Consider the following 27,911-nt stretch of genomic DNA (forward strand, 5'->3'; position numbering starts at 1 on the left):
TGAAAGCACTTTTTGTTCGAAAAACTAGTTTATCAGCAAGTTTGAGAAGTTGTATTTGATATGGATTCAGGAAGTTTTCAGGAGTGGGGGAAAACTGTGATGAAAAGGCAGGGACGCTCCCAACGTGACACTTCCATTTTAAGCTAATGTTTAGCACCAATGAGTTTTAAACTCTGTGGTACAAAATTAAATGAGTTTAAAACTGATATTAAAACTTACTTTCTTACTGACCTTGTATTGTTTTCAAAGATGGATATTTTCTGTGACACAGAGTTCCTTCATTTGGAAAAAGGCAAAAATTTTAATGGCACCTCTTGCGATCTAAATTCTGTCACTGTGGAAGAGCTTTAGTCATTTAAGCTCCAGCCATTCTGAATACAAAGGGTACAAAGCTGCTGTGCCAACATCTGTAAGATGTCACACTGTAGAAGTATGAATAGCCCTCCTTTCGACTGCTATGTCACTACTACACAGATTTGCCACGCTACTGTTTGCTACTACTTCCTGACCCTACTGTTAGGCAAAAATGGGGCAGTCACCTCAAGAACCAAAGTTTCAGATGAGGGTGGCAAAGTGTTAGAGGGCTGCGCCTTGTATATTGTACACATGCTATGCACTCTACAAAAATCAGCTGTCCTCAGGTATAGTGGAAAAAATTCACCTGTTTTTAATGTTGACATACAAGTGTCAGTTCAGCCAGCTTTCTGTACAAGGAATGGGGAGAGGCACCATCTTGTTCTTGTTTTAGGTGGAAAAACATCTAGGTACCTATTTTTGGAGTCAGCTTTACAGCCATTTTATAGCTTCAATGAAATGAGTCATAATAAGCAACATCATGACCTCTATCTTACAGGCCTTTATGAAAAGCAAAAATGGATCTGGGGCTGTAAACAAGGCCTCACAAGGAATTGGAGAGGCAAGCTATGCAATTCTGACAGCAAAGCGGCACCCTGTTGCAAAAATGCAATGCTTGATAATTTACTTTTTTTGATCACATCTTCCATAGTTGCCCAGGAACTATGTGTGTAAGATTACACATACTTCCAAGCATTGCAAACATGGTTCTATGGCAGAGGAGAGGGATAAACAACTTGGTTGTGTCAGCTCCAGAAAAAGATGATTATGATGTCATAGGGTTAACTCTATTATCAATGTGCTCAACTGTCTTGCATTATCTTGAAGATGATTCTAAAAGTCACAAAGACATCCCTGGCTTAGGATGGGGGATCTCAGGTTTAACATGCAGGCTGAGAAAGTGTAAAGGCAATGGGAAAGTTAAGTATTCAGAGTTAACTGCAAACATCCAATTCATTTCACTATAAAACCTAGAATCTTTGCTGGTCTTGCAAATCATGAAATTAATGTTAGCTACTTGTTTCACTCACTAAAAAAGTATGCACTGGCTGATCTGTTCAGCCATGCAAGCAATATACCCTGGCAAGTGCTGACAAAATGCCCTGTATTGTACTAGCACAGTGATCAGTGCAATTCATTTGTTTACTTAACAATGTCAGTTTGCTGATCTTGCAAGTTTTGGCACATGACTCTCAAAGTTCCTTTTTACATCCCTTGCATCTATAATGTGATGAAACTGAGTAGAAGAAAATGCTTTCCATTCATTTTATGCCAGGATCTGGAAATGCACACAAACAAGAGTGTATCTGAGGCAGTTTTCATATCTTTATGAAATTACACCTTAGTTTCAAGTTGGAATATCAAGGACTTGAGTACTTGTGTTTCCGATGGTTGTATGTGGCGAAGTGTCACTCCTGCTGTATACAGGAAGGTTTCCCTTTTCGTGGGCAACTGTGTGGCAAGCATGCACATTGATGAGTCATGTCCCACAGAATCCCACAGAATTACACTGGGCACGTATTTTGAAAAGCAATAGTTGTAGAGCATCCCAGCCATGTGCGCGCACACACGCACACACACACACTTTAACACTTCTGAGGGACCCTCACCACAAGGACATGCATGCACTAGCTTGTAGAATGGCCTCAATAATACATTAGTAGTGACTGAACAATCCAATAATTCCTGGTGCAGATATAATCATTCAGTTCAGATCAGATCAGTTCTTTACCCAGATGGTCGATGACCAGCACAACTCACATTACAAATTTGCAAGTGTCATTGATGTATTAGTAAGGTTGGTGCCAAGGACTGGCATCTTAGACACTTGCTAAGGGCTATACTAGAGCAGAGCCCCGACCTCTGACTCCTAGAGCCTCCTAGCCCTGTTTGATTTCTTAATTTTGTTCTCTGCCATCTAGAAATTGCAAAACTATTCTCAAGCCAAAATGGTCTGAAGCTCAACATCAAAAAAACTAAGATCATGGCCACTGGTCCCATCACCTCCTGGCAAATAGAAGGGGAAGATATAGAGGCAGTGACAGATTTTACTTTCCTGGGCTCCATGATCACTGCAGATGGTGGCAGCAGCCTCAAAATTAAAAGACCCGTGCTTCTTGGGAGGAAAGCGATGACAAACCTTGACAGCATCTTAAAAAGCAGAGACATCACCTTGATGACAAAAGTCCACATAGTCAAAGCTATGGTTTTCCTTTTAGTGATGTATGGAAGTGAGAGCTGGACCATAAAGAAAGCTGACCGCCGAAGAATTGATGCTTTTGAATTGTGGTGCTGGAGGAGGCTCTTGAGAGTCCCCTGGACTACAAGGAGAACATACCTATCCATTCTAAAGGAAATCAACCCTGAATGCTCACTGGATGGACAGATCCTGAAGCTAAGGCTCCAATACTTTGGCCATCCCATGAGAAGAGAAGACTCCCTGGAAAAGACCCTGATGTTGGGGAAATGTGAGGGCAAGAGGAGAAGGGGACGACAGAGGATGAGATAGTTGGACAGTGTCATCGAAACTACCAGTATGAATTTGACCCAACTCCAGGAGGTAGTGGAAGACAGGAGGGCCTGGCATACTCTGGTCCATGGGGTCACAAAGAGTTGGACACGACTAAATGACTAAACAACAACAATTCTCAAGCAAGAAGAAGAAACCATTCCCTCTTGATTTGCCTCTCCCTGCTGGATTGGACTGAGATGTAGAAAGCAAGATGATGGACAGATGGTACAGCAGGACCACTAAGTTCCTTTTTGACCTCAAAGTGCATCACCCAAAATCGAACGCTGAGTAGTATATCAGAGTGATCAATTCCCAATGGCCATTGCTTGGAAAGAACCAAAACCAGAGCAGCAGGAACCAAAAGCAGGCAACTTCTTCTCTGGACAGAGAACACTGGTTCATCTTGTTTAATTAGTTTCATACAAAAGTGTATGGGAATTACTGAGTGGGATTTAGCAGATGCCTCTAACCTAGATTTCCAGCTTGACTTACTACTGTTACTTTCATACTTCTTTGACTGTCTAAATCTAGGACCTGAATGAGCTTTGAGATTCTCAGCCTTAATGCAGCCGTTTCCACCAAACCAAGATCACTCAAATATTCCTACCCTAAACAAAAAGGAAGGTGCATTGCTCATTCAGAGAAAACGCATACGTGCACGCACGCATGCACACACACACACACACACACACACACACATACATCCCAGTCCAAAATAGTTTGCTAACTGTCTGCACTTTGCTTTCTTGCATGAATGATTAACTTGTTCATGAGGGAACAACTGACTGCTATGCCAGTGGAAACAAAATCCAAAACTGAACCCGTTTTTTAATAGGTGCCAACCAAAATGCCATAAATATGCACAAGTTTCTGAGTTCCTCAGAATTCATTGTCAGAATAGGTGAAACAAAAGGCAGGTACTGGAGAGCAACCAAAGGCTCCAAAGATGTGGTCATGAGGTCTACAGCCAGAATCAGGCCCAATGCTGAAACTATAGACAGAATGAACCATAGGCAGGGATGTAGATGTCACCTTACACCTTGCTGTTTATACTGGGATGAAGACTTAGCGCTCCCTCCCCATTTTTTTTTAAACACAAGGCTGCTGTAAGTCAAAGATCTGTCCATTTAAATTTGCAGGTTTGTGAGCTATCTCAATAGCAGGCAAGGAAACATGACCCGACCTTAGTCCTGTTCAGGCATTGTTAAATATGAATTAAGTAAATAAATTAGGAGGAAGAGGACTGCTTTAGCACTGCCTCATCTCTGTTACCAGTTATGTTGCCTTCCAGCTGTGGAGACTGACCATCTCAAGGGGAGAGCCTCCTCTATCCATGGAGAAACTTCATATGAAAACTGGGTTTCCAAACTGTGTAAAGCACTTCCATGGATTCCTTTCCATACTCTTGCCCTCTACACATGTTTACTTAATCTGCATTTAATAGTGCTTAAATAGGACACTTGAGCGCTTATTTTGGCTGAAATCTGAATTAAACACATGTGCTAGCAAGTAGAAGTTAGCCATATAGTGCATTTCATTAGAAGCAGGATATACATATAGCACCCCACATTTGGTTTTTTGAGTCTTTCCATCCATGTGTCCCATGAGAGGAAACGACAAAAAACTATTTTATTGGCCTACTTAGTGTCATAGCCAGCACTCAAAGGGCATTTGCACCTCTGCCCTTTCAATTTACCTTCCTCAGCCAAATACATGAATCGCAAAGATATGAGTGCAGGAAAAAGAAGGACATTTTATCCATGATTAATAGTTATTTCTTTGTTTGTTTATTCTATTTATATCCCACCTATCTGGTCGATATATCAAAAAGAGCAGTCAATTATAATGAATATCATGGCTTCCAAAGTGACTGTTGGTTCTCTGTCATGTTACTGGCGTTATCTCCAGTAACACTGATTTAGCAGCTAAATGCTAAACAAAAAGGCAAGTGTGCTGAAGATGGAAGCTTGTGTATGAGAGAAAAGGAAGGGAGAGATAGAGAAAGACAAATGCTGGGTGAACCAGCCACTTAAGAACACAGTGAGACAGTCTAGACTTTTCCCAGTGCAAGCCATTTTACCCGTATATAAACATTTGTATGTATTACAATGTTGTGCTGATTGCTGACTAGTGTTACCATGCATATATATATTTCTCTTTTCCAGCTGTACCCCATAAAATAGGTCGGATAATTGATGGGAGCCCTGCTGACCGCTGTGCGAAACTGAAAGTTGGAGACCGGATCTTAGCTGTGAATGGCCAGTCTATTATTAACATGCCTCATGCAGATATTGTGAAGCTAATTAAAGATGCTGGTCTTAGTGTAACTCTTCGCATCATTCCTCAGGAGGGTAAGTAATTGACCCTTAAAACCCAAAAGGAAAATAGAAGTAGCAACCAATTAATCTGAACTGTGCCTTTGGGAGTGTTGGGAAGTTGTTATATGGGCAGCCAGTGTGGGGTATTATATAAATGTTACTGCTTGATCCCTTCAGACCTCGCCTGAAGAGAGCCTAAGCCCTGCAAAAGCACTTCAAATGGCAAAAAAGTATATTTGAACCACCCGGGTGGGGGGGGGGAGACTCTTGATAAAGCACTGCAAGGCCTGTTCTTTTCCCTTGTGGGAGAATGAACACTATGCAGTAGTTGGAGATCATCACTCACAGCCCCTCTTCTGTCCTCACCCCATTTTACATTATTGCAGTTCTACTGATGTCAGCTAATGTGCTTGAGTGTTTTTATTTTGGGTTCCCCCCCTCCCCGCTTCCTATTTGTTTGCTTTGTGATTCTGTGGGGTTGTTTGTTTGTTTGTTTGTTTGTTTGTTTGTTTGTTTGTTTGTTTGTTTGTTTGTTTCTGGAATGAGTGAGAGCATTAACATTTTTGATTATCTGCATTTTTGACTTAGCTCAATACTAATAAGGGTGGCAGTCAGACTCGGTCGTACCTACGTAGCTCCCTGTGAAATTTGTGTGAAAAGCTAGCCATGGCTTAAATCCCACTGGGTTCAATAGGTTGTTGTCGTCATCATCATTTTTAAAACTGCAGAGCTAGAAGGGATAATAATATAATAATCTTTGAACTGCAGAGCTGGAAGGGACCCAATGGATCATCAAGTCTAGCCCCTGTCAAGGAGGCCCAGTGGAGAATCCAACTCCCAAACCCTGACCCTGCCAGCCAGATACTAAACCACTGAACTTTCCTAGTAGGACTAGGATTCCTAGTATATTCAACTTGTATAATCTTTGTGCAGTGCAGTGATAGCAGGATGGACCTTTCCAGCAAATTCTTTGAAATAACCTGTTTGAGTTGGCAGGTTTGGGTGATTTCACACAAAAAAAGTGATCAGTCGCTTTGTTTTTATATTTTTACCAGACATTGGCTGAAACCCCACTAGTCAGTCTACCTCAATGTAAGGCTGATGCTATCTTCAGTCAGGACCATTTGTTGGGAACTAAACATTTCCCCTTCCTGTCTCAAAGTCCCCAGTGGTCCTAAGTAATGCCATTTCATTGTTGGGAACCCATGGCAGCTTCAGGGCAGAGGGAGGAGGTACTAAAATACAGGAAACTGCAGCTGCCAGTAAAGTCATCTCTCTTTCTGTCCTGTGGACCCCCCCCCCCAAGTTCCTGATGATTAAAAGGATTTTTTAGGAATGGGATGAGAAAATGTCTAATTTTCCAGAAGCATTACCAGGCCCCAGTAGTCATGCCCTCTAACTGGGGAGGCCTGGTCTACACACACAACTCAGATAGACCATCCCTATGCTCTTGGAAAGCTGTTTCTGCCAGTCAGAGTTGCCCGTTTGGGGTTAGATGGACCAGTTGTCTGACTCAATATAAGATATGCTTTTAAAGTCATTTAAGGTTCATTTAGTCTTTGTCACTATAGAGTTCACTGTGAATAAAATTCTCACATTGGGGACATCATACGTTTCCTAAGTTCTCCCAGGCCTTAAAAGGAGTTATGAGAAAGGGAACCTTTGTGTCAAATCCAACTCGGTATAACTGCATTAAAAACTAATTACAGTCCAAGATAGTGAAAGGCAGAAACAGCACCAATTGCCTCACTTTTCCCTTTTACTAAATGCCTTATTGTGTCAGCCCTCTGCTCTCTTTTGTTCTGTTGTGCAGAGCTGAACAGCCCAGCTTCTGCACCCAGCTCAGAGAAGCACAGCCCCATGGCGCAACAGCACAGCCCCATGGCTCAGCAAAGTCCCCTTTCGCAGCAGAGTCCTGTAGCACAGCAAAGCCCCGTAGCACAGCCAACACCTCCACAGCCGCTCCAGCCTCAAGGACATGAAAACAGGTAAGGGGAAAAAGACAACCCATCTTTTTGCTGCTTCATGTGATGCACAGGGTAAAACAGTGTCTGAAACATGTGCAATGCAAGACCATGATGGAGAGCCAGTGTAGGAGAGGTGGTATTGGACTAGGATTCCAGAGACCTACTGTAGATTCAAATTGTCATTTGGCTATGAAACTCAATGGTTCACCTTGGGCCCCACTTCATGGGGGGTGGGGGGTTAATGAAGACAGCTCAGTTATATTCAGTGTTTTATCATGTAACCACACTAGCCCTCTTACTGTGAACCAGCAGACTCTGCCATTCATGGAGAGGAATGGAAGGGGAGTTTCATCATTTCCCTCTTCTTTGTGGAGTCTCCAACATTACCTCTCACACTCTTCTGAAAGCTCTTCCGATCCTCAACTGCACTTTTTACAGGGTAGATTAGAAGGAATGGGAAATCAGTCGACTCTCGCCTTTCCTGTGATCAGAATTCTTTCTGATAGAATCTCTGGATCAAACCCCTGAAGTCAGTGAAAGTGTTTGATGTTTACTTTTCCAGCAGTACTAGTCGAATGCAATAGATGAGGAATCTAGAAAATACTGCAGGAGAAGTTGTAGCCTGTGTCATAATTGCCAATGCTTTCATTTGCCACTAGTCAAAATAGAATTATCCCTTTTTCTGGTAAAGAAGACTTGCTATAAGGTCCCAGAAAAACCTGGGGGGGTGGGAATTATTTACAAAAAGTATGTTTGATGATTTTGCCACATCAAAAGTGGACAAGAAGATCAGCTCTGTTAGGGTCATGATTATTTTACTTCTTTTCAGTCCTAAAACTGACTCCTTCACCATCTGCAAGAAGAAAGCAGTCTTATAAATCCATTTCATGAGACAATTAAGAGCTTTCTTTGTGACATAGTTTCAGTCTAAATAGCTTTTCTGGTTCGTTATTGCTGTTTACCATCCATTCAGTCACAGGTAAAAGTATGGAAGTGCTAGTTCAGAAGACGTTACGAGGTTAAAAAATTCTTTGATCATTTAATAATTTTCAGACAATTATATTTTGTCCTTGGATTAACTTTTCTCTTCTAAAACATGACAAAATACATTATCTTTATACCTACTTCACATCATTGATTTACCAATGTACCTCATTAAAACCTTGACCCAACAGTATATGACAGTTTCAAAGTTTCTGGACTGTGCCAGAGAAAGAACTAATTAGTAGTGGTTCAAGTACAGAGTCCTGCATGTCAGCTTTATTTAACGTGCCTACAAGGTTTAGGCTACAATTCTAAACACATTGTCCTGGTGATACACATTTCAGTAAAATGTATGGACTTATTTTCATGTAATATAGTGGAGGCTGGGGTGAAAGTTCTGCAAAATCTGTATAAGCTTAGGCTTCAAATAGCTTGAGGTAGACCCAGTAGGAGCTATTAATTTTTCGTGGATGGGATCCTGATCCCTGTGTGTGCAACTGGGCTCATAGAAGCATACTTCCTTGTCTTCCCAAACACTGCAGCCCCTCCACCCCATGGAAATTATACACAGAAAGTCAGGGAGCACTGTTGACAGGATGGATGAAGTGTCAGAAGGAGGGAGAAGTTCTCTTGAATCAAGTAGAGATTCTTTCTTGCCATTGGTCTACATATGTCCAATATATCAATATATGACAAGTGTAGCCTCTTTTTGTTAACCAAATGAGTATCCATTTCCCAAATCTCTATAAGGAAGTCAGCTGAATTTTCCCCTATGGCTCTGCTGTAAAAACTGTATTCCCATATGCAGTTACCTATGAGCAAGCCCTACTAAATTCAACTGACTGACTGCTGAGGAGATAACATCTAGGCTTGGGCTCTAAGAATGTACAGTATGTGTTTATGTCGTCAGTAACTACATAAGACATTTTACCAGACTGCATAATTACCTTGTGGTTATCTATAACAAGGAGTCCGTTGCTGGTATTAATGACCATTTTTCTGACCCTGGTACATTGGCAACCCATTAGTAGCACAAATATCAGGTCCTTGACATCTCTGGCACATCTGTGCAGTGCATCAATTCAGGTATGAGGTCCTTTATGCCTCTCTAGTGCCAAAAGTCATCGGCTGTCACTTGTTTCAGTTGAGAGATTAGCAAACCAAGGTGGCAAGAGAGGTGGGGTTCAAAGGGGCAACTCAGAAGACTATTTGTTGATGGGGCAACTGAAAGAAGAGTAAAGGGAAGAATTGCTTATTGGAAATTGCTGGGAAATAGTCTGTGAGCCGGAAAGCAGTGTGCCACTTGGCGCTAGGTAAGCATTTATGTGGTTTCATCCTCAACATGCAGTACCACAAATGTTACGCCTCTATTGCTTTGAAAAGTCCATTGGACTCTGTTTTAAAATCCAACAATATGCTTTTCACATAAGAAAGAGAGGCTTGAATATAACATTTCTTTTGTACTTAGTTATAGGTCAGAGGTAAAAGCAAGGCAGGATGTGAAACCCGACATCCGGCAACCTCCATTTACAGACTATAGACAGCCTTCAACGGATTACAGGCAGCCTCCGATAGACTACAGACATCCTCCAGTGTTGGATTACCAGCAACCACCTCCACTGGACTACAGGCAGCCTCCTTTGATAGACTACAGGCAACATTCTCCTGATACCAGGCAATATCCCTTGTCAGATTACAGGCAGCCCCAGGTATTTGTTTACTTTCGTATCTAGTTTTCTTAGCCTTTCTTGCATGAAAGCAAAGCACTTTGGAATGAACTTCAGACTTTCTTTATCCTAACGTAAAATGGAAAACTCAAACTTGGTGCTTCTGTGTGTGTGTGTGTGTGTGTGTGTGTGTGTGTGTGTGTGTGTGTGTGTGTGTGTGTGTGTGTGTGTGTGTGTGTGTGTGTGTGTGTGTGTGTGTGTGTGTGTGTGTGAGAGAGAGAGAGAGAGAGAGAGAGAGAGAGAGAGAGAGAGAGAGAGAGAGAGGGAGGCAGAGGGGCACAGTTTAATGATGGTAGACAGTTTGGCCCAGGCCTCATATCACAGTGGGGCTCGCCTCAGCCAAGGCTGCATGACTGTCATGCTTTCTACACATTTTTATACATAAAGGTCAGTCTTTATATTAAACTATTTCTACTCCTTTTCCTAAATAATAAGGGCACTTCACAACATGAAATGGCCCAAGCCTCATCTGAACTCTCAAACAGCCTGAATGATAGGACAAATATTTTATGTGGAGAAAGCTACTGACACTCTCCTTAAAAGGAGGGAATGGAAAAGTCTGAAGCCCGAGATCTATGAAAAATGCTTTTAATTAGAGCAGACAATTAGCACAATTGGATAGAACTGTTGCCTGACTCAGTAGGAGGTGAATTCTTACATTCAATTCATTCTGGACATATCCATGTGTAAGCATTTTTGGGGACTGAATGATGCTTTAAACAACTGAAAAGAGTTCCAAGGAAGAATGAGAGAGGACAGGTTGACATACTCCCCATTAAACATCAACATGTCTGCAGAAATTAAGAGAAACAACTTACAGATAACAGGTAGTTCCTTTCTTTTAATTATAAAGTTACAAAAGTAAATCTTTCTTTTTTCTCTCTCTTCATCTCTTTCTTTACATTTTTTATCCAGCCCAACTAGTAGCAAAGCTACTGGGCAGCAAACACAACCAAACATAACAATAACAGAAAGCAATAAAATAATAAATAATAGAAAGCAATAAAAATTTTGGTAAAGAAAAATTCCAAATTAGAGAGCTCGTGGCACAAATATAGAGCCTCATGGCACAGTAGTTAAACCGCTGTACTGCAGCCAAAACTGTGCTCATGACCTGGAGTTCAATCCCAGGTAGCCGGCTCAAGGTTGACTCAGTCTTCTATCCTTCCGAGGTTGTTAAAATGAATGCCCAGCTTGCTGGGGAGGCAATGTGTAGCCTTGTAAACTGCCCAGAGAGTGCTTGAAGCACTATGGGGTGGTATATAAGCAGCATGCTTTAGCATGCTTTGCAAATTCCAGAGTCATGATAAACATGAACCAATGGATGCAGTTTAATGTAATATGGGATGATTTCACTCCTTTTGCAGTGTTAAATTTAGTATTTAAAATTACTTTTATGGTTACATGGAATATAGCCTCATTAAGTGAGTCATGCTGAGTTTCATTTTTAAAACTACAGTCATTACAATAACTGATTAACTCTAAGGAAAACTTTCAACTATAACAGAAACTACTTGCTTATTTAAAATAACCTTCAAGCTCTCATTTCAGTACAGTGGACCCTCGACTTACAGACGGCTCGACTTACAGACTTTTCGAGTTACAGACTTCTCTGGCTGCAAAATTTAGATTCGACTTGCAGCCAGAGAATCGACTTACAGACCAGAAAAAAACCAAAATGGAATAAAAATAGAATAAAAACCACTGGTTATGGGATTAATCGGTTTTCAGTGCATTGTAGGTCAATGGAGATTCAACTTACAGACTTTTCGACTTGCAGCCACCATTCCAATACGGATTAATTCCTTAAGTAGAGGGTCCACTGTACTTGAAAAGTAGTCATACAGAGGAGGGGCAGGTTCTGTTCTTGATCATCCCAGAGTGCAGGACAAGTAATAATGGGCTCAAGCTACAAAAAGCCAAATTTAGACTGAATATCAGGAAAAATTTCATAACTGTTAAAAATGGAACCAATTTCCTGAAGAGGTGGTGAGTGCTCCAGCGCTGGAGGCATTCAGGAAAAAATTGGACAACCATCTGCTTTGGTCTGAATCCTGCATCGAGCAGGGGGTTCACCTTGATAAAGCAAATGTGTAGCCTGCATAATTAACTTGTAAACCGCCCAGAGAGTGCTTGAAGCACTATGGGGCGGTGTATAAGCAGCACGCTTTGATAACCATATAGGCCCCTTGTAACTCAATTATTCTATGGTTCTTGTGAACGCTATCATATTCTACCTACCATTTAAGGCCCAAGGGACTTCCAAGGCACAAAGCATCTTTCACAAGCAGATGTGACAGTTCTGATCCCTCCTGAACAGAGGTAACCTGATCCCTTCTCTTGTAATTGATGGCAAACACAGAAGGATGAGGCATTTCTTCAAGAAGATGCAGACAACTCATCCCGTGCTTCTAATTCTTAAATGTCCGTAAAACAAAAAATCGGCCATCATAGTTTTGCACAACATGGGTTATTTGTGTTAAAATTGTTTCTGCATTTGTGCAGCGCCACAAAACCTACAGGTGGTCTCTCGTGCTCTCATAGGCCAGGAGAAACTTTTTGTGGTTTCTTGTTCTCACACAAAGGTGAATGAAATCCTTTCTGCACTAGCTTTCAGTGTGTTTCCAAGCACAATCCCATGTTTAATAATGTTAAAATAAGTGTCTTAAGAAAAAAAAACCTTGCTCACACACATAGACCCTTAGATCTCCTTCGGAGGCCTTTTTTTCAGATCCTCTTGCCATCTGTGAGATGAGTGATGAGATGAGAAAGGGCTTTCTTCTCTGGTGTATTTTGGAAAGCCCTCTATAGAGAAGCAAACCTGGTGCTGACTAACCTTGCTAGTATCAGGCGAAGGCTTTCCTCATTACGCATTTTTATCCTGCTGGCTCTGGGTTCATTTTTAATAACCCCACTCTGTGTCTGGTATTCTCTTATTTGTATTTTAATATCTAGTTATTTCTACACTTGAACAACAGTTTGACCCTTGTTGCTTTAATAGAACCTGGGAAGAGCTCCTAAAACGTGGCAAAAAAAAGGTTGTGAATGACTGGTTTAAAGGTTGGCTGGTCTGAGAGCTTATCTGAGATGAAGGGTAGAATCTAAATATATTAAAGAATCAAAGCATTGATTTATTTATTTTCTAATGGAAGTCACTAGTGCCAACATTACAAACATGCACTATAAATTCCTAGAAATTTAAAAAATGGTTTCTTTTATACCATCCATACAAGAGGTGATATTTGGTAGACTCAGGTCCTACATATGGCATAAGGTGGAGGCCACAGCTATTTAAAAAAATCTAAGAAAATTATTTTATATACAGTATAAGTAAATATGAATCCTTTAAGCAGACACAGTCATTCGATTGCCCAAATACAAACAAAATGGAATTACTGCCTGGTATTTTATCTTTCATCACTGCTGTAGATGTGGGCTGCTTGTAATTAAGCAGTCAAGAAACTTCCTACAAAAGCTCTCAAGGGAAGCTACTCCGTGCCCAAAGATCATGTGGGTGCATGTCCTTCCGCTGTGATTTGAACTATGCAAGCTGCCATTATCTGTGCATAAATGGAAGAGGTGCTTCTCTTCACAGAGCTCTCAGATCCTGTCATTTTCATTCTCAGCAGTCTAATTACCCGATCCTAAGACATAAATATTAAAGGAATGTGGTGACGCTGCAGATTAAACTGCAGAAGCCTCTGTGCTGCAAGGTCAGAAGACCTGCAGTCTTACGATCGAATCCACGCGACAGAGAATGAGCCCCCGTCGCTTGTCCCAGCTCCTGCCAACCTAGTGGTTCGAAAACATGCAAAATGCAAAAATGCAAGTAGATAAATAGGTACCACCTCGGTGGGAAGGTAAATGGTGTTCCGTGTCTAGTCACACTGGCCACGTGTCCATGGACGATTGTCTGCAGACAAAAGCTAGCTCTATGGGTTGGAAACGGAGACGAGCACCGCCGCCTAGAGTCGGACACGACAGGACAAAAATTGTCAAGGGGAACCTTTACCTTTAAGACGTAAGTGTTAGGAACTGGGCAGATGGATGAAGCCAAAGGCTTGTGATTTACATTAAGGAAGTAACATGCACTCACATGTATATCCTTTTTTTTTCTTTTTTCTTTTTTTTTTTTTTGCTAGAACCTAAACTGGATCAATCATTTGCACTGCACTGAACATAGGAAAAAGCTTTAAGAATAGTGTAATTCTGTGTGGACCAGTTTATTGACATGAACAGAATTGCCTAGAGATTTCCCAAAGTGAACTGATTCTAGACAGCACTTGGTGAAGACCATGTTTGAATGTTCCTTCATATGAACTGCTGGATAGCTCAGAGGTTTAGGTATCTGGTTGCAGAGCCAGAGATTAAGAGTTCACTTTCCCACTGTGTCTCCTTGACAGGGGCTGGAAGTTATGATCCATAGGGTTTTCCAGCTCTGCCACTCTAAGATGATGATATTAAGCTCTCTTCCCATAGGAAGCTGGCAATTAACAGAGCAGGCATGTAGTGTGGGATCTCTCCAAATTTTCTAAGCTGGCAAAGGGTTTCTTAGTGGGAGAACATTTGCCATCCTCCAAACAATCTAGAGAAAGCTTTTTTCCTTGATTTGGTTAATTTAGTAGATCATGTCTGAACTATGTGTGGGAAAGAGACTCTGTGCATGCAGTGATACAGGTTGTATAACACATGGTTGTATAATTCAAATCGGTGTTCCTCAGAGATTCAGGATGAGAAAACATCGCATTTGAAAGTTAGGCGTAAACAGCCTTTCCAAATGTTCTAAGAGAAGTGTTTAATCTTCCCAAAATCTCCTTGGCAGCCTTATCAGCAATCTACAATTGAAACACTAAGATTTAAACCAATCTGAAACCTAATCCTGTATCATTTCATTGGAAGTACATCCCATGCAATTCACTGGGATTACTGCTAGGTAAGCTTGTTCCACTCTCTTCAGTTTTATTTATATGGACGTTCCCGCTTGAGGCAGATTTTAATGAGCCACAATGCTGGAATAATATGTTTTGTGACACAATTTTTTTAAAAAAAATTTAAATTTCCAAAACAAATACAACAATACAAAATACTTACTAATACAATCTAAAACACAGTGTACCCCCATACCCACGGGACCCTTTTATGGGAATTCTTTATTACAAACCTCCTTTCCAAAATTGTATTGATTGTTGCTTAGGGGCTTTCGCCTATCCTTTTACTAATAGAAATTAGTGACACAAATTTCTTGAGGGGGTGAGTGCAACATATTCTGCTGATACCCTAAGTGTTTTGTCTGGGTTGAGACATCACAATCAATAAACAATGATAGGAAGGGCACTTGCATACTTCCAGTCTCCCCTCCTTTCCTCTGGTGTGAACATGAGGACTCAGGAACCTCCCTGCTTCTGTATTTGGTTAACCTCAGTTTAGCCTGTGATTGAGAGCTTGTTTGGACTTTATTTGAAGCTGCCTTGTTTCACATAAACTATTGCTAAGGTCAACCACAGTTTTGTCCTGTTCAAATAACACAGCAAGTTAGGGTTAATCAAAAACAATCTTCTCTCAGCCATACTAAAAGCCTGAGAAGAGGTGTGGAGAGTATGGCACACAAGAGCCTGTGGCTCACTTAGACCTATTTGCATCACCACAAATTTTGATTTAATGTTATCCTTAAATGCAGTCAGTAAATCTTAGGCCTTGTTTGAATGCTTACTGGATGGCAACAGTCTACACAGTCTTCAAGTAGGCTTTCTCTTTGTGTCCGTCTGCCTAAGAGAAAGTCCTTAAAACAAGACTTGTGTTTTTGTTTTTTAATGTGTTTTAGAATTCTTTTCATCTACTAGATTTAACATTGTATATCTTTCATTCTTGTTAAATACTTCAATAATTTAATGTTCTTAGATTTTAATACTGTTTGTTTTTTAATACTGTAAGTCGTTCGGGGTCCTTTTCAGGAGAAAGGCAGAGCGCGCGCGCACACACACACACACATACATACATACATACATACATACAAGTGATAAAGTAGGTATGTCCTCCTTAAGTGTTAGACAAAGGTACACCATTCTGAGGGCTGGGCACCTGGACACCATCCTTGCATAATTCTTCCACCTTAAAAAATGGAATGAAAGATTAATGATGTTTATGGGGGCTTCACTTGGAGTACGTTATATTAGGTGCCCTCCTTCCACAGCACCAAGACTGCCACAAAGTAATAAGTGTACATAATGGGCCCTACTATGAACCCAGTCAATCATCTTGATTATTCAATGATATTATGGCACAAAGGGAAAGTTCTGTTGTATGAGTAACTGGATATTTTCAGAGGCAGTACAAATGTGGCCAGCAGTACAGTTTTGTAGAAGCATTTGTGCAAAATCAGTTTTAAATATGATCCATCCACCTTGTCTAAAAACAACTTTTCCACTTGAACCCTCACCATGGTACACACACCTAAATGATTTCAAGGCTTAAGTGGGGGGGCTCTTCTGAAGAGGGCAAGAGATGCTCTTGTGCAACAGCAAAATTGAGGACAACTGTACTGGGAGAGAGAGAGGGTTTCACTCCACTAGCATTACATTGGATTTAGGCTCAACTGTTTATATCCAAGCAAGCTGTTATTTATCCGCAATTTTTTTAAAAAAGAATGCTTTTGTTCATTAATCTATTTTTCCAATGTTCTTTGACTATACAGGATTTTGATTATTTTACCGTTGACATGGAAAAAGGAGCCAAAGGATTTGGATTCAGTATTCGAGGAGGACGGGAGTACAAAATGGATCTTTATGTGTTGAGGTTGGCAGAAGATGGGCCAGCAATAAGAAATGGGAGAATGAGGGTAAGATGAATGGAGAAGGTGCAAACGTTATTTATTTGTTTGTTTATACATAAATACATACATACACATATACACACATACATATACAGTGGTGCCTCGTATAACGAGTGCCCTGTTTAACGATGAATTCGCATAGCGATGGCATTTTTGCCATCGCTTTTGCGATCGCATACCGATGTTGCCTATGGGGAAAAATCGCTTTGCGATGTTTTCCCCATAGGCACCATTTTCCCCCAGCTGAGCGGTGGGAGCCTCCGAAGGAGCGCTCCCGCAGCTCAGCTGGGGGAAAATGCCTGCGGTGGCCTCGGAAGGACCCTTCCGAAGGGTCCTTCTGAGGCCACCGCCGGGATTCCCCTTCCCCACGGCCGGCTTCCCCAGCCATGGTCGGACTCTCAGGAGTCCGACCATGCCTGGGGTAGCCTGCCGCGGGTCGCATCCAAGCCGCAGGGGGGAGGGTGGGGGGATCCGGATGCCTGAAAGGCATCCGGATCCCCCAACCCTCCCCCCGCGGCTTGAGGAGGGTGGGCGGCATGGCGGGACTCTTCGGCAGCCACCGCGGCTCGGATCCGAGCCGTGGCGGCTGCCGAAGAGTCGGACATTTATTTATTTTATTTATTTATTTAATTTATATCCCGCCTATCTAGTCGTGGTGGACTACTACATGCCTCCCACCACCACCCCGCGGCTTGGATCCGAGCCGTGGGGGGAGGGTGGTGGGATCCGGATGTCTTTCAGGCATCCCAGGCTTGGATCCCACCCGCCGCCAGTTACCCAAGCCATGGGTAACTGGCGGCGGGTGGGATCCAAGCCCGGGATGCCTGAAAGGCATCCAGATCACCCCTCCCTCCCACCCTCCCCTCGCGGCTTGGATCCAACCTGCAGCGGCAACTCCCAGCCATGTCCGATCTTCCCCCCCCCACCATCGGGAGCAGCGGGAGAAGCTGCCCGGTGTGGGGGGGGAGATCGGATCAGCTTCTGCCTTTCTTCGGAGCAGCCCGGCTGCTCCCAAAGGGCTGCCCCGACTGTGCTTGCAGCAGCAGAGGAGGTGCCCGGTGGAGGAGAAGGCAGGAGCCGATCTGTCATTTCTCCTCCACCGGGCACCTCTTCCGCTGCTGCAAGCAACTTCGGGGCAGCCCTTTGGGAGGAGCCGGGCTGCTCCGAAGAAAGGCAGAAGCCGATCTGATCTCCCCTCCCAACCATCGGGAGCAGCGGGAGAAGCCGCCCAGTGTGGAGGGGGGAAGATCAGATTGGCTTCTGCCTTTCTTCTCCACAGCCCGGCTTCTCCCAAAGGGCTGCCCCAACTGTGCTTGCAGCAGCGGAGGAGGTGCCCGGTGGAGGAGAAGGCAGGAGCCGATCTGTCATTTCTCCTCCACTGGGCACCTCCTCCGCTGCTGCAAGCACAGTCGGGGCAGCCCTTTGGGAGAAGCCGGATGGTGGGGGAGAAGGCAGGAGCCAATGCCGTCTTCCCCCCTCCCCCGAGGCTTCTCCCAAAGGGCTGCGCCCGATAGTGGGGGAGAAAACCGGATAATCCGTTCCTATTGAAATGGATTATCCGGTTTTCAATGCATCTCTATGGGAAAACGCGTTTCACTTAACGATGTTTTCCCATAGCGATGTTTTTTTTGGAACCAATTAACCTCGCTGTGCGAGGCACCACTGTACATACACTCACATACATAATGCACACATATCTACACATAGACATACACACACACACACATAGACATACATACGTACATATACATACACTCACATACATAATGCACACATATCTACACATAGACATACATACATACATACATATATACATACAGTGATGCCTCGCCTAGCGACGTTAATCCGTTCCGCAAAAATCGCTGCAGAATGAAAACGTCGCTAAGCGATATAAAAAAGCCCACAGAAACGCATTAAAACACAATTAATGCATTCCTATGGGCTTAAAACTTACCTTTAAGCGAAGATCCTCCATAGCGCCGCCATTTTCAGTGCCTCTAAAGGGAGGAATCCGTCCCTAAACACAGCGGGCAGCCATTTTGTTTACCCGGTGGCCATTTTGAAACTGCTGATCAGCTGTGCGAAAATGGGCGCTTTGCGATGATCACGGGGAAGCAATCATCACAAAGCGAAAAAAACCATAGGGACCATTGCAAAGCGATCGCTTTTGCAATGGCAAAAAGTCCAGAGCAAAGCGATTTCTTCACTAAGCGGAGTGATCGCTGTGCGAGGCACCACTGTACATACATACATACCATCTAGTCGTATTTCCACTACTCTGGGCAGTTTCCAGTAGTAAAATAAATATCAAGTGACTTCCAATTTAACATGGAGAGGATCAAATTGTAAGGCTGCATTTCCTTGCATACTTAGTTGGAAGTAGGTTCCTCAGTAGTTTTCCTTCTAAGGACCAAACTATACATTAACCCACTGATGGGAGAGGGGATTTCTGGAGTGCTGATTGTGTGTGATTGTCCCAGCAGGAACTTTTCTCACTTCCTATACTTTGAAAATTAGCTTGTTTTGCCTTATGATTGCTCTTCAAACCATACATTCCTCCTTTGTAACTCTGATTTTCCAAATACAAGATGCTGCTTCACTCTTGTTTCTTGGACACTGATTTCAGCTCTAGTGACAGGTTATCTGTGCTGTATATACTTAATTCAGTGGGACTTATGTGTGGGTAAACGTGTAAAGAATCGTCCTGTAAGAAGGGGAGGGGGAGATGCAAACCTGTGCCTGTTTACTCCTATATGATTGTTTCCAGATGTTTAGGGGATGCCCTTTATTCTTGATACAGAAAAATATTTTAAGGAAAACATTATTTTGAGCTCTTAAAACCATGATTTCTTGGTAATAGCTTCACAACAAAGAGTTTTCTTGGGGAGCTAAAATGTCAGATAGCACCGACAGACTGCAGAAAAGCTAGAATGTTTTAGAAAAACTTACAGACAAGAAAGCTGTTGGTTTTTCTGTGTCAGTAATGAGCGAGAAGTCATATTTTTGAAATATAACAATGCAAAAGCACTCTCTTTTTGTAAGGAAGACATAATACACAGATAAACACATCTTTTGTTTGATCATAGATTATGCATGTGTCTACTCTTTGTGACAATGTATTAGCATCCCACGGAGGGGAGGGGAGGGGAACTATTACCTATTTCATATTTATATGTAAGATTTGTGCCAGGAACTGGTGTGCACTATTCCTCATTCTTCCACTTATTTTCTCCAATCTGGCCCTCCATTTTAATACCAGTTGATTAAAGAGTAGTGAATATATTTTCCATATATTGCACCAGTGTCTTGCAAGATGCCATGTGAGTCATGGATGTTGTTGTCTTTCAGTATCTATTTGCACTTATCAGCACAGGCCAGAAGTTGTAACTGCTTTCGTAATACAGGTGATGCTTAAGCTTTTGTGGAGCTGCTTAAAGTGCTTCATAGTGAATGGTTGATTTCAGGCAGGTGTAACATGTTGTGTGGGATTGTGAAGATTTTTTCCTCACTTTTTCCTGTTGCTCGACAAGGGCTGGCCAAGCAGCTGCAAGGGGAGATATACTACATGGTGACTTCAGTCTTCGCCTTCCCTGTCTTGGGGTTGTCTTGGACTTCATTGGTGGGTTCAGCTGTCACTCAACTTCTCCTTTGACACCAGCAGTTCAGTTCCAGCACTGTGTATACTTTCCATTCCCTGTTTCTTCAGTTCAGACTGCTGGGCTTCTTTTAAAACTCTTTAACCCAAAGAGTGCTGAATGGAAAACAAACGATCCATAGATGTTCCCCACACACGCACACCTCCAGGGGAAGCTGTGTTGTAGTTACTCTGGAATCACACAAATATCCTGATTTATTGCACTTGTTGAATGTAGACATACTCTACTCTGAAAACAGATTATGTCTGCATTCAACAAGTGCAATAAATCAAAATCCCCTGAGTTCTGAAGACAACAGAGCAGTAAAATCTCATTTTCTGCTTGCCCTGGAGAACATCCAAACATTTAGTTACTGAGATATCTGAGAAAAACAAGAAAGTTAGCTTTATACCGATGTGGAGATCCTCATGAAAACAAACAGGGAACCAACTCAGATCACGCAGAGGTGATTCTGTATCTGTAATCAATGTGTGTGATATAAGGAGGTTGTTCTTGACATGTTTCTCAGCTGCTGAGGAGTCTTCTATAATGCCAAATCCTGAAAGATGGCTTTTTGCTGCCTTTGAAGGGTTCTCTTGAGGGCTTTTGTCTACAGTTTGCATTTGCACTGGTTTTTTCCCCACTTTCTAGTGAATGGCCAGAGCTTGCTTCCCTCCACATATCCTCTGTGCACGCTTCATTGTCAGTTCACTCCTCCTGGTGTCATGAATCAAGTGTTAGACTTGGGCTGGTCCAACCCTTTTCAGCCCTTCAGTACCACTGACCGATCAGCATCACCTGCCTTACAGGGCTGTTGGAAAGATAAAACAGGAGAGCTATTTGGAGTTGCATCTATATAGTCAACTCCATAAATATCTGAATATTGCTTAGGAAGCCACTCTCAGCATAAAATCCTGCCTCATAAGGTTGTCTGTCTCTCTACAGTGTACATTTAATCCAAAGTCTACTTCCAATAAATCCCAATAGTCTTTGCAGTCTGTTTTTGGCATAATTTGCTTTCTAAAGCACTGATGTCAGAGATGTTTGGTTAACATCAGTCTAATTCTCTGCTGTATCCATCGTTATCAACTAATTTTGACACTGGTTTCTAATTGATCTCTTAATTCTTGGCATCAATGTGAATGTTGAAGCTATAGCTATGTAACACCCTGAAATATGGTGAGACATATATTTCCCCAGTATTCCACAATTGGCAGATCCCAAGGAAGTGTGTATTGACTGAGAGACACAATTATTTGGATGTATCACATGTGCCGCAAAGAAATGCAAAATAGTTAGGACGTTACATTTATTTTCAGCTCTACAGTTACAGTTGATTCCATTCAAAATCAGGAGCAATTGAGTGATGTTATACTGTATTTTTACCAAAGCTGAGAAAATTCCATAGCATTTATTCAATGAAAGATAAAGAGAACAGGGAAAGGTTTATCTTTTTACAGATTTTATTAACTTACTTAGCAGAAAACCTACCCAGGTTGTTTACAAAATGTATTTGTAATTCCATAAGTTCATAGACAAATCCTTAATAACCTCCATAAAAGAAAATTGAGCTTTAATCATATTTAATGTAATATTTATAAAAAACTAAAATACACAGAAATGTCAAGTAAAGTTGTTTTAAAGCCTGCATTAATACATACATTTTTGGCTCTGCAGACTGAATCATTATGGCATTTAGTAAATTTCTGGAATGATGTCTGCAAAATTACAGAATCCATGAAAGATTTTAAACAGGCATTCTTTAAGGCTTCTATTGGCAGAACATCATGGGCAAGATACCTGTTGTTTTAACCTTCTAAGTAATTTTAACTGGAACCTGGAAAACATTGCTACTACATGTTTTCCAATTTTTTCATAGACATTCAAGGGGTAATCATAAGGGCTCCAGAAAAATGAACATAATAAGATTCTTCGAGTATTAACCTAAAAAGCAAACAAACCATCAGTTCCTGGCTACCATCACAAGGGACATGAAAATAATATGGTTCAAGTCCAATAATTCTATGCAGGATGATGAAAGATTGAGCTTCCTATCAATTGTCTCTGTCAGTAACATGGAACGCCCCGAGGGCTCTTTTTATTGATTTAGCATGACTGCACAATAGATAGGATAGTGGTTACCTAATCATTAACTAGGATTGACTAAAATCACTCTTTGATCTTATGCTCTATCTCTAAGTGGTAGGGCAGAAGAAGGAGCTACCCCACCTCTTGGCCGCTGCTACATCCTGTCAGGAGTGTATGCACTTCACTGAAACAGAACCACAGCCACAACCTTAGGCAGGAGTTTCCCACATCTCCCTTTTTTGTTGTTTATTAAGCAAAGGCACATATTCTTTCATGTATTTGTGAACTACATACAAGTATTTTAGGAGAATTAGTGTACCTACAGTGGTACCCCTCAAGACAATGTTAATTCGTTCCGCGAAAATCACTGTTTTGCAAAAACATCATCTTGTGAAATGTGGTTCCCCATTGGAATGCATTGAAATCCATTCCAATGGGGAAAAATTGTCATTGTTGTGTGAAAATCACCCATAGGAAAACCTTTTTGCGAAGCGCGGATCAGCTGTCAAAATCGCTGTCTTGCGAAAAACAGTCCCAAAAACACCCATTTTGCAAATCGCGGACCTAGCTATCAAAATCGTCGTCTTGCGAAAACTGGTCCCCCCCAAAAAAAGTCTTGCAAAGCACAGACCAAAACATTGTCCAGCAAAAATCGCCCATAGGAAACACCAATTTGTGAAGCACTATAGTGATTGCAAAAACTCATCATCTAACGAATAAACCATTTTGTGAGGTAATAGTCTAGCGGGGCACCACTGTAATGGCAGTAGCATTCAACCACTTTCTAGCCCAGTGTCAATAGCAATGTTGCAAGGTTCTTTACAGACAGGAATTAAAACAAGTTCCTGGTAATCCATGTTGTGTTTTGGATGTAAGGGTTATGCCTTTTCAGCAAAGGTTCCAGCAGAAAGAAGCACAACAAGCAAAGCAAGTCTTCTTCAGAGGCACTTTACTTTAGAAAATAACAGCAGACGTGCACTCCTACACACCCATTCTAACCCACACCAACGGTGCTGGCGTTTTTCCTTATATACAGGACCGAGACGCCTATTTACATAATTTCTGATGAGCTGCAGCTGTAGTGAGCTACAGCTGCCTTCCAAGAATGGCTTCCAGAAGCTCAGGGAACAAATGCAGGTTTGACCAGACCACAACACTCCTCCCATTTGTTTCTGAGTTTCTGGTCTTTTTCTCTGTTATATCTCATTTGCACTGGTTGATACATATATTGTTTACAGTACATTTTGTATATATACAAAACTTCATTTGGTTAAGGTATACTGTACAGATACATTTCGCTTACCGTATTTTTCGCTCCATAAGACGCACCTCTCCATAAGACACACCAAATTTTTAGGAGAAGAAAACAGGAAAAAAATCTGTTTTCTTCTCCTAAAAATTGGTGAGCCTTATGGAGAGGTCTGTCTTATGGAACACAACCTAGAACCCTTGGGAGGCTCACCCAGACCCCCTGAAGGCCAGAGGGGGCAAAATCACCACCTTCTGGGGCTCTTTTGAGGTTTGGAAAGCTTCAGAAGAGCCCCAGAAGGTGGCAATTTCGCCCCCTCTAGCCTAGTGGGGGGGGCAGGGTGAGCCTCCAGAGGGTCCTAGAGTGTGTTCCAGGACCCTTTAGAGACTCACCCTGCCCCCCCCCGGGAGTCAGAGGGGGCAAATGCACCACCTTCTGGGCTCTTTTAAGGCTTGGGAAGCTTCAAAAGAGCCCCAGAAGGTGGCGATTTTGCCCCCCCTGGACCCGTGGGGGTGGGGGTAGCGTGGCAAGGGTCCGAGGGGGCCTTCCAGACCCTTGCCATGCTACCCCCCCCACGGGGCCAGCATGGGTGAAATAGCGACCTTCCAGGACCTTTTGAGAAGCTTTTCAGCCTCTCAAAAGGTCCTGGGAGCTGGCAATTTCGCCTGCGCTGGCCCCGTGGGGGGGTAGCGTGGCAAGAGTCTGAGGGGGCCTTCCAAACCCTTGCCACGCTACTCCCACCCCCCACCCCCCACGGGGCCAGCATGGGCGAAATAGCAACCTTCCAGGACCTTTTGAGAAGCTTTCCAGCCTCTCAAAAGGTCCTGGGCGCTGGCGATTTCGCCAGGGCTGGCCCCCTGGGGGGGTGGGGGCAGCCTGGCAAGGGTCCTGGGAGGCTCCCTTGGACCCCTGCCACGCTACCCCCCCCCCCACGGGGCCAGGGGGGGTTAAAATCGCCAGCTTCTGGGAGTGTTTGGAGGCTCTCCAAGCCTCCAAACACTCCCAGAACCTGGCGATTTCGCCAGGGCTGGCCCCGTGGGGGGGTGGGGGCAGCCTGGCAAGGGTCCTGGGAGCCTCCCAGGACCCTTGCCAGGCTGCTCCCACCCCCCCAGGGGGCCAGCCCTGGCGAAATCGCCAGCTCCCAGGACCTTTTGAGAGGCTGGAAAGCTTGGGAAGGCTTGGGAAGCCTCAAAACACTCCCAGAAACTGGCGATTTTGCCGGTGGGAGGAGCGTCGCAAGGGTCTGAGTGAGCTTCCAGGACCCTTGCAACGTTCCCCCCACCTGGAAGCTGGCGATTTCGCCTGTGCTGGCCCCGTGGGGGGGTGGGGGAGCATCACAAGGGTCCTGGAAGGCTCCCTCGGACCCTTGCGACGCTCCCCTCCACGGGGCCAGTGGGGGCGAAGTCACCACCTTCGCACCATAAGACGCACAGACTTTCTACCCCTCTTTTGGAGGGGGAAAAAGTGTGTCTTATGGTGCAAAAAATACGGTAAATATTGTACATATTACATCATATGCATTTCATACCCATCATCTGTATACCTTTATTGAATTTGGGTTCTGACAGAGGCTTTGTCAGTATATCTGCCAGATTGTCTTCTGTTGGACAGTAGTTCAAGGTAATTATTCCTTCTTGTACCGTTTGCCTAACGTTGTGGTACCTAATGTCCACATGTTTGCTCCTGATTTTCACCTTTTCGGAGCTGGCTAATTTGATACATGCCATATTGTCCTCATAGACAATTATTGGTTCCTTTTGGTCTATGCCTAGATCTGTTAACAATTGTTTTATCCATACTAGACTTGTACATAGTTGCGAAAGTGATGCAAACTCAGATTCACATGTAGATAAGGCTGTATATGTTTGTTTCTTTACAGACCAATCAACTAAAGTGTTTCCAAACATTATGGCATTACCAGACGTGGATTTTCTGTCCTCTGTATCATTTGCCCAGTCACTATCTACATAACACTTAATCGTTAGTGCACCCACTGGTGTAATATTCAGTTTCAGATCTGTTGTACCCTTTAGATACCTTAAAACTCTTTTTAGATCTGTCCAGTTTTTGTGACTTGGGTTATTGGAATACCTGCTTAGTATGTTAATTGCATTGCAAATATCAGGCCTTGTCCATATGGCTATATGCTGCAGGCTGCCTAATAAGGACTTGTATTGTTCTACGTGAGGAAATTGTTCAGTGTTTTCCTCTGTAACTTGGCTTCCTACCGTCATAGGAGTTCTAGCCGGCTTACATTCTGACATTCTCCATGTTTCTAGGAGTTGTTTAATTTTCTGGGTTTGATGTAGAGCAAACCCCTTTTTTGGTATTATTTCTATCTCTACACCCAGATATTGTTTTACTGGACCTAGTGCTTTTAAAGTAAAAGCTTTCTCTAGGCATAGTGCCGTGTGTTCTATTTGCTGTACATCAGCACTCATTATTAGGAGATCATCAACATAACAGATCAGTATTGTTTGGTTAGTACCTGTTCCTTTAATGAATAGACATGCATCTGCTTTTGTGGCTTTAAAGCCCAAACTTTCCAATTTTGCTTTTAGATGTAGAGCCCATCTTCTAGCTGATTGTCGCAGCCCATATATCGAGCGATTCAGGTGGTAGACTTTATGCTCTGTGCCTACTTCTGGTAGCTCAAAACCGGGTGCTTGTTCCATATATAAATTTTCCTCCAGTGTGGCATTCAGATATGCTGTTTGTACATCGTAGTGATGCACGTGCCACTGTCGTTGGGCTGCCAGTGCTAGAACATAACGAATGGTCTGAGCTGCTACTGTGGGCGAAAATATTTCCTCATAGTCAATATGTTTCTTCTGGGAAAATCCCTTGGCTACTAAGCGGGCCTGGTATATGGGATCTGCCCCCTCCTGGGGCTTGATTCTGTATACCCATCTGCAGCCTATTGCTTGCTTTCCTGGTGGTAGGTTGCAGGGGGTGAAGACACCAAGTGTCTTCATGGCATGCATCTCTTGATGCATTGCTTCAAACCACTTTTTCCTTTCACTGACTGGTAACTCGAGAATGTCCTCATATTTTTGGGGTTCAAGCTGTACATTATATGCCACAGCTTCCCCTATAACGAACCGTTGGGGTGGTACACCCCTCATCGTTCTTGGTGGGAGTTCTCTTTTCTGTACTATGGGGCTGTGCTCAATAGGCGGTGTTGCCTCCTGTTTTATAGCTTCTGGAGTCACAGAAGGGGTTAAGGGTTTGTATTCCTCATCCCCGCTATCTGCTTTTGCTGGGAGAGATTGCCTTGGCAACTCACTCTGTCTCTCCTGTAATGTGAAGGGCATGTCTGAGGTAGGGAAATAAGTTTCTTCTATTTGAGGCAATAGCTCCTGTTCACAGAAATTTGCAGATCTAGATATCACTATACCACGCTTATCTTTGGTTAGGAATCTATAACCTTTAGTAAAAGGAGAGTATCCGACACACAAAAGTCTTTGAGTTTTGGGGGCACCTTTCTTTCTTTGGGATTTTGGTATGTGTACAAAAGCACTAGCACCAAAACATCTTAAGTAGGATAGGTCAGGTGTTTTCCCATATAACAAGTTATAGGGAATGTTATCTATAGATCTACTATATATGCGATTAGTCAAATGTGTAGCACATTGCAAAGCCTCCCCCCAAAATGCTTGACCAAGCCTTGACTGAGTTAGCAAAGCATCTTTCATGACCTGTAGTACTCCTGCCTTTCTTTCAGCAACAGAATTCTCGGCAGGTGAATACGGATTTGTGGTCCGATGTTGGATTCCTGTCTTTTCAAGCCAGGATTGCATAGCACTGCCCATAAATTCTCCTCCTCTATCCACATAATTATGGCACTCTTGCAAGCGGATACCACGGGCCAATTCAGCTGTTTTCTGAATATATTTATAATTTAAGTGAGCTAGGCGATTATGCCACAGATGTGCACATGCTTTATGGGTTTCTTTATTTGTGCACAATGCTCTAGCCATCTCAGCCTTTGGAGTGGCTTCGAGGACAAAGAGATTGTCTCTCATTGGCACCTTTATACACTTGCCCCCTTTTGTAATATTACATGTTTTCCCTTTAAATTGCACAATGAACCCGTCCTGCAACAGGCATGACACACTTAATAAACTTTGTTTGAGGGAGGGTACACACAAAGCGTTAGATACTACAGCTTGCAAACCAGGTACATACACTTTACCAGTCCCTTTAACTTTTGCAGAGGCTCCATCAGCCAAGCTCACGTGAGTCCTC

General features: G+C 42.9%; 1 protein-coding gene across 50 annotated transcripts in view; it reads left to right on the plus strand.

The window, feature by feature from the left end:
- MAGI2 (membrane associated guanylate kinase, WW and PDZ domain containing 2) overlaps positions 1-27,911 on the plus strand; it is an 889,129-nt gene that overhangs the window by 814,725 nt on the left and 46,493 nt on the right. For all 50 annotated transcript variants that reach the window (XM_073000722.2, XM_073000721.2, XM_020789967.3 and 47 more), the window contains 4 exons: positions 5,032-5,217; positions 6,998-7,172; positions 9,604-9,844; positions 16,554-16,697. In XM_073000722.2, the coding sequence (XP_072856823.2) occupies positions 5,032-5,217; positions 6,998-7,172; positions 9,604-9,844; positions 16,554-16,697 (746 nt within the window). The remainder of the gene's footprint in view (positions 1-5,031; positions 5,218-6,997; positions 7,173-9,603; positions 9,845-16,553; positions 16,698-27,911) is intronic.

The sequence above is a fragment of the Pogona vitticeps genome, chromosome 5 (assembly GCF_051106095.1).
Source record: "Pogona vitticeps strain Pit_001003342236 chromosome 5, PviZW2.1, whole genome shotgun sequence".
In the NCBI taxonomy this organism is placed as follows: Eukaryota; Metazoa; Chordata; class Lepidosauria; order Squamata; family Agamidae; genus Pogona; species Pogona vitticeps.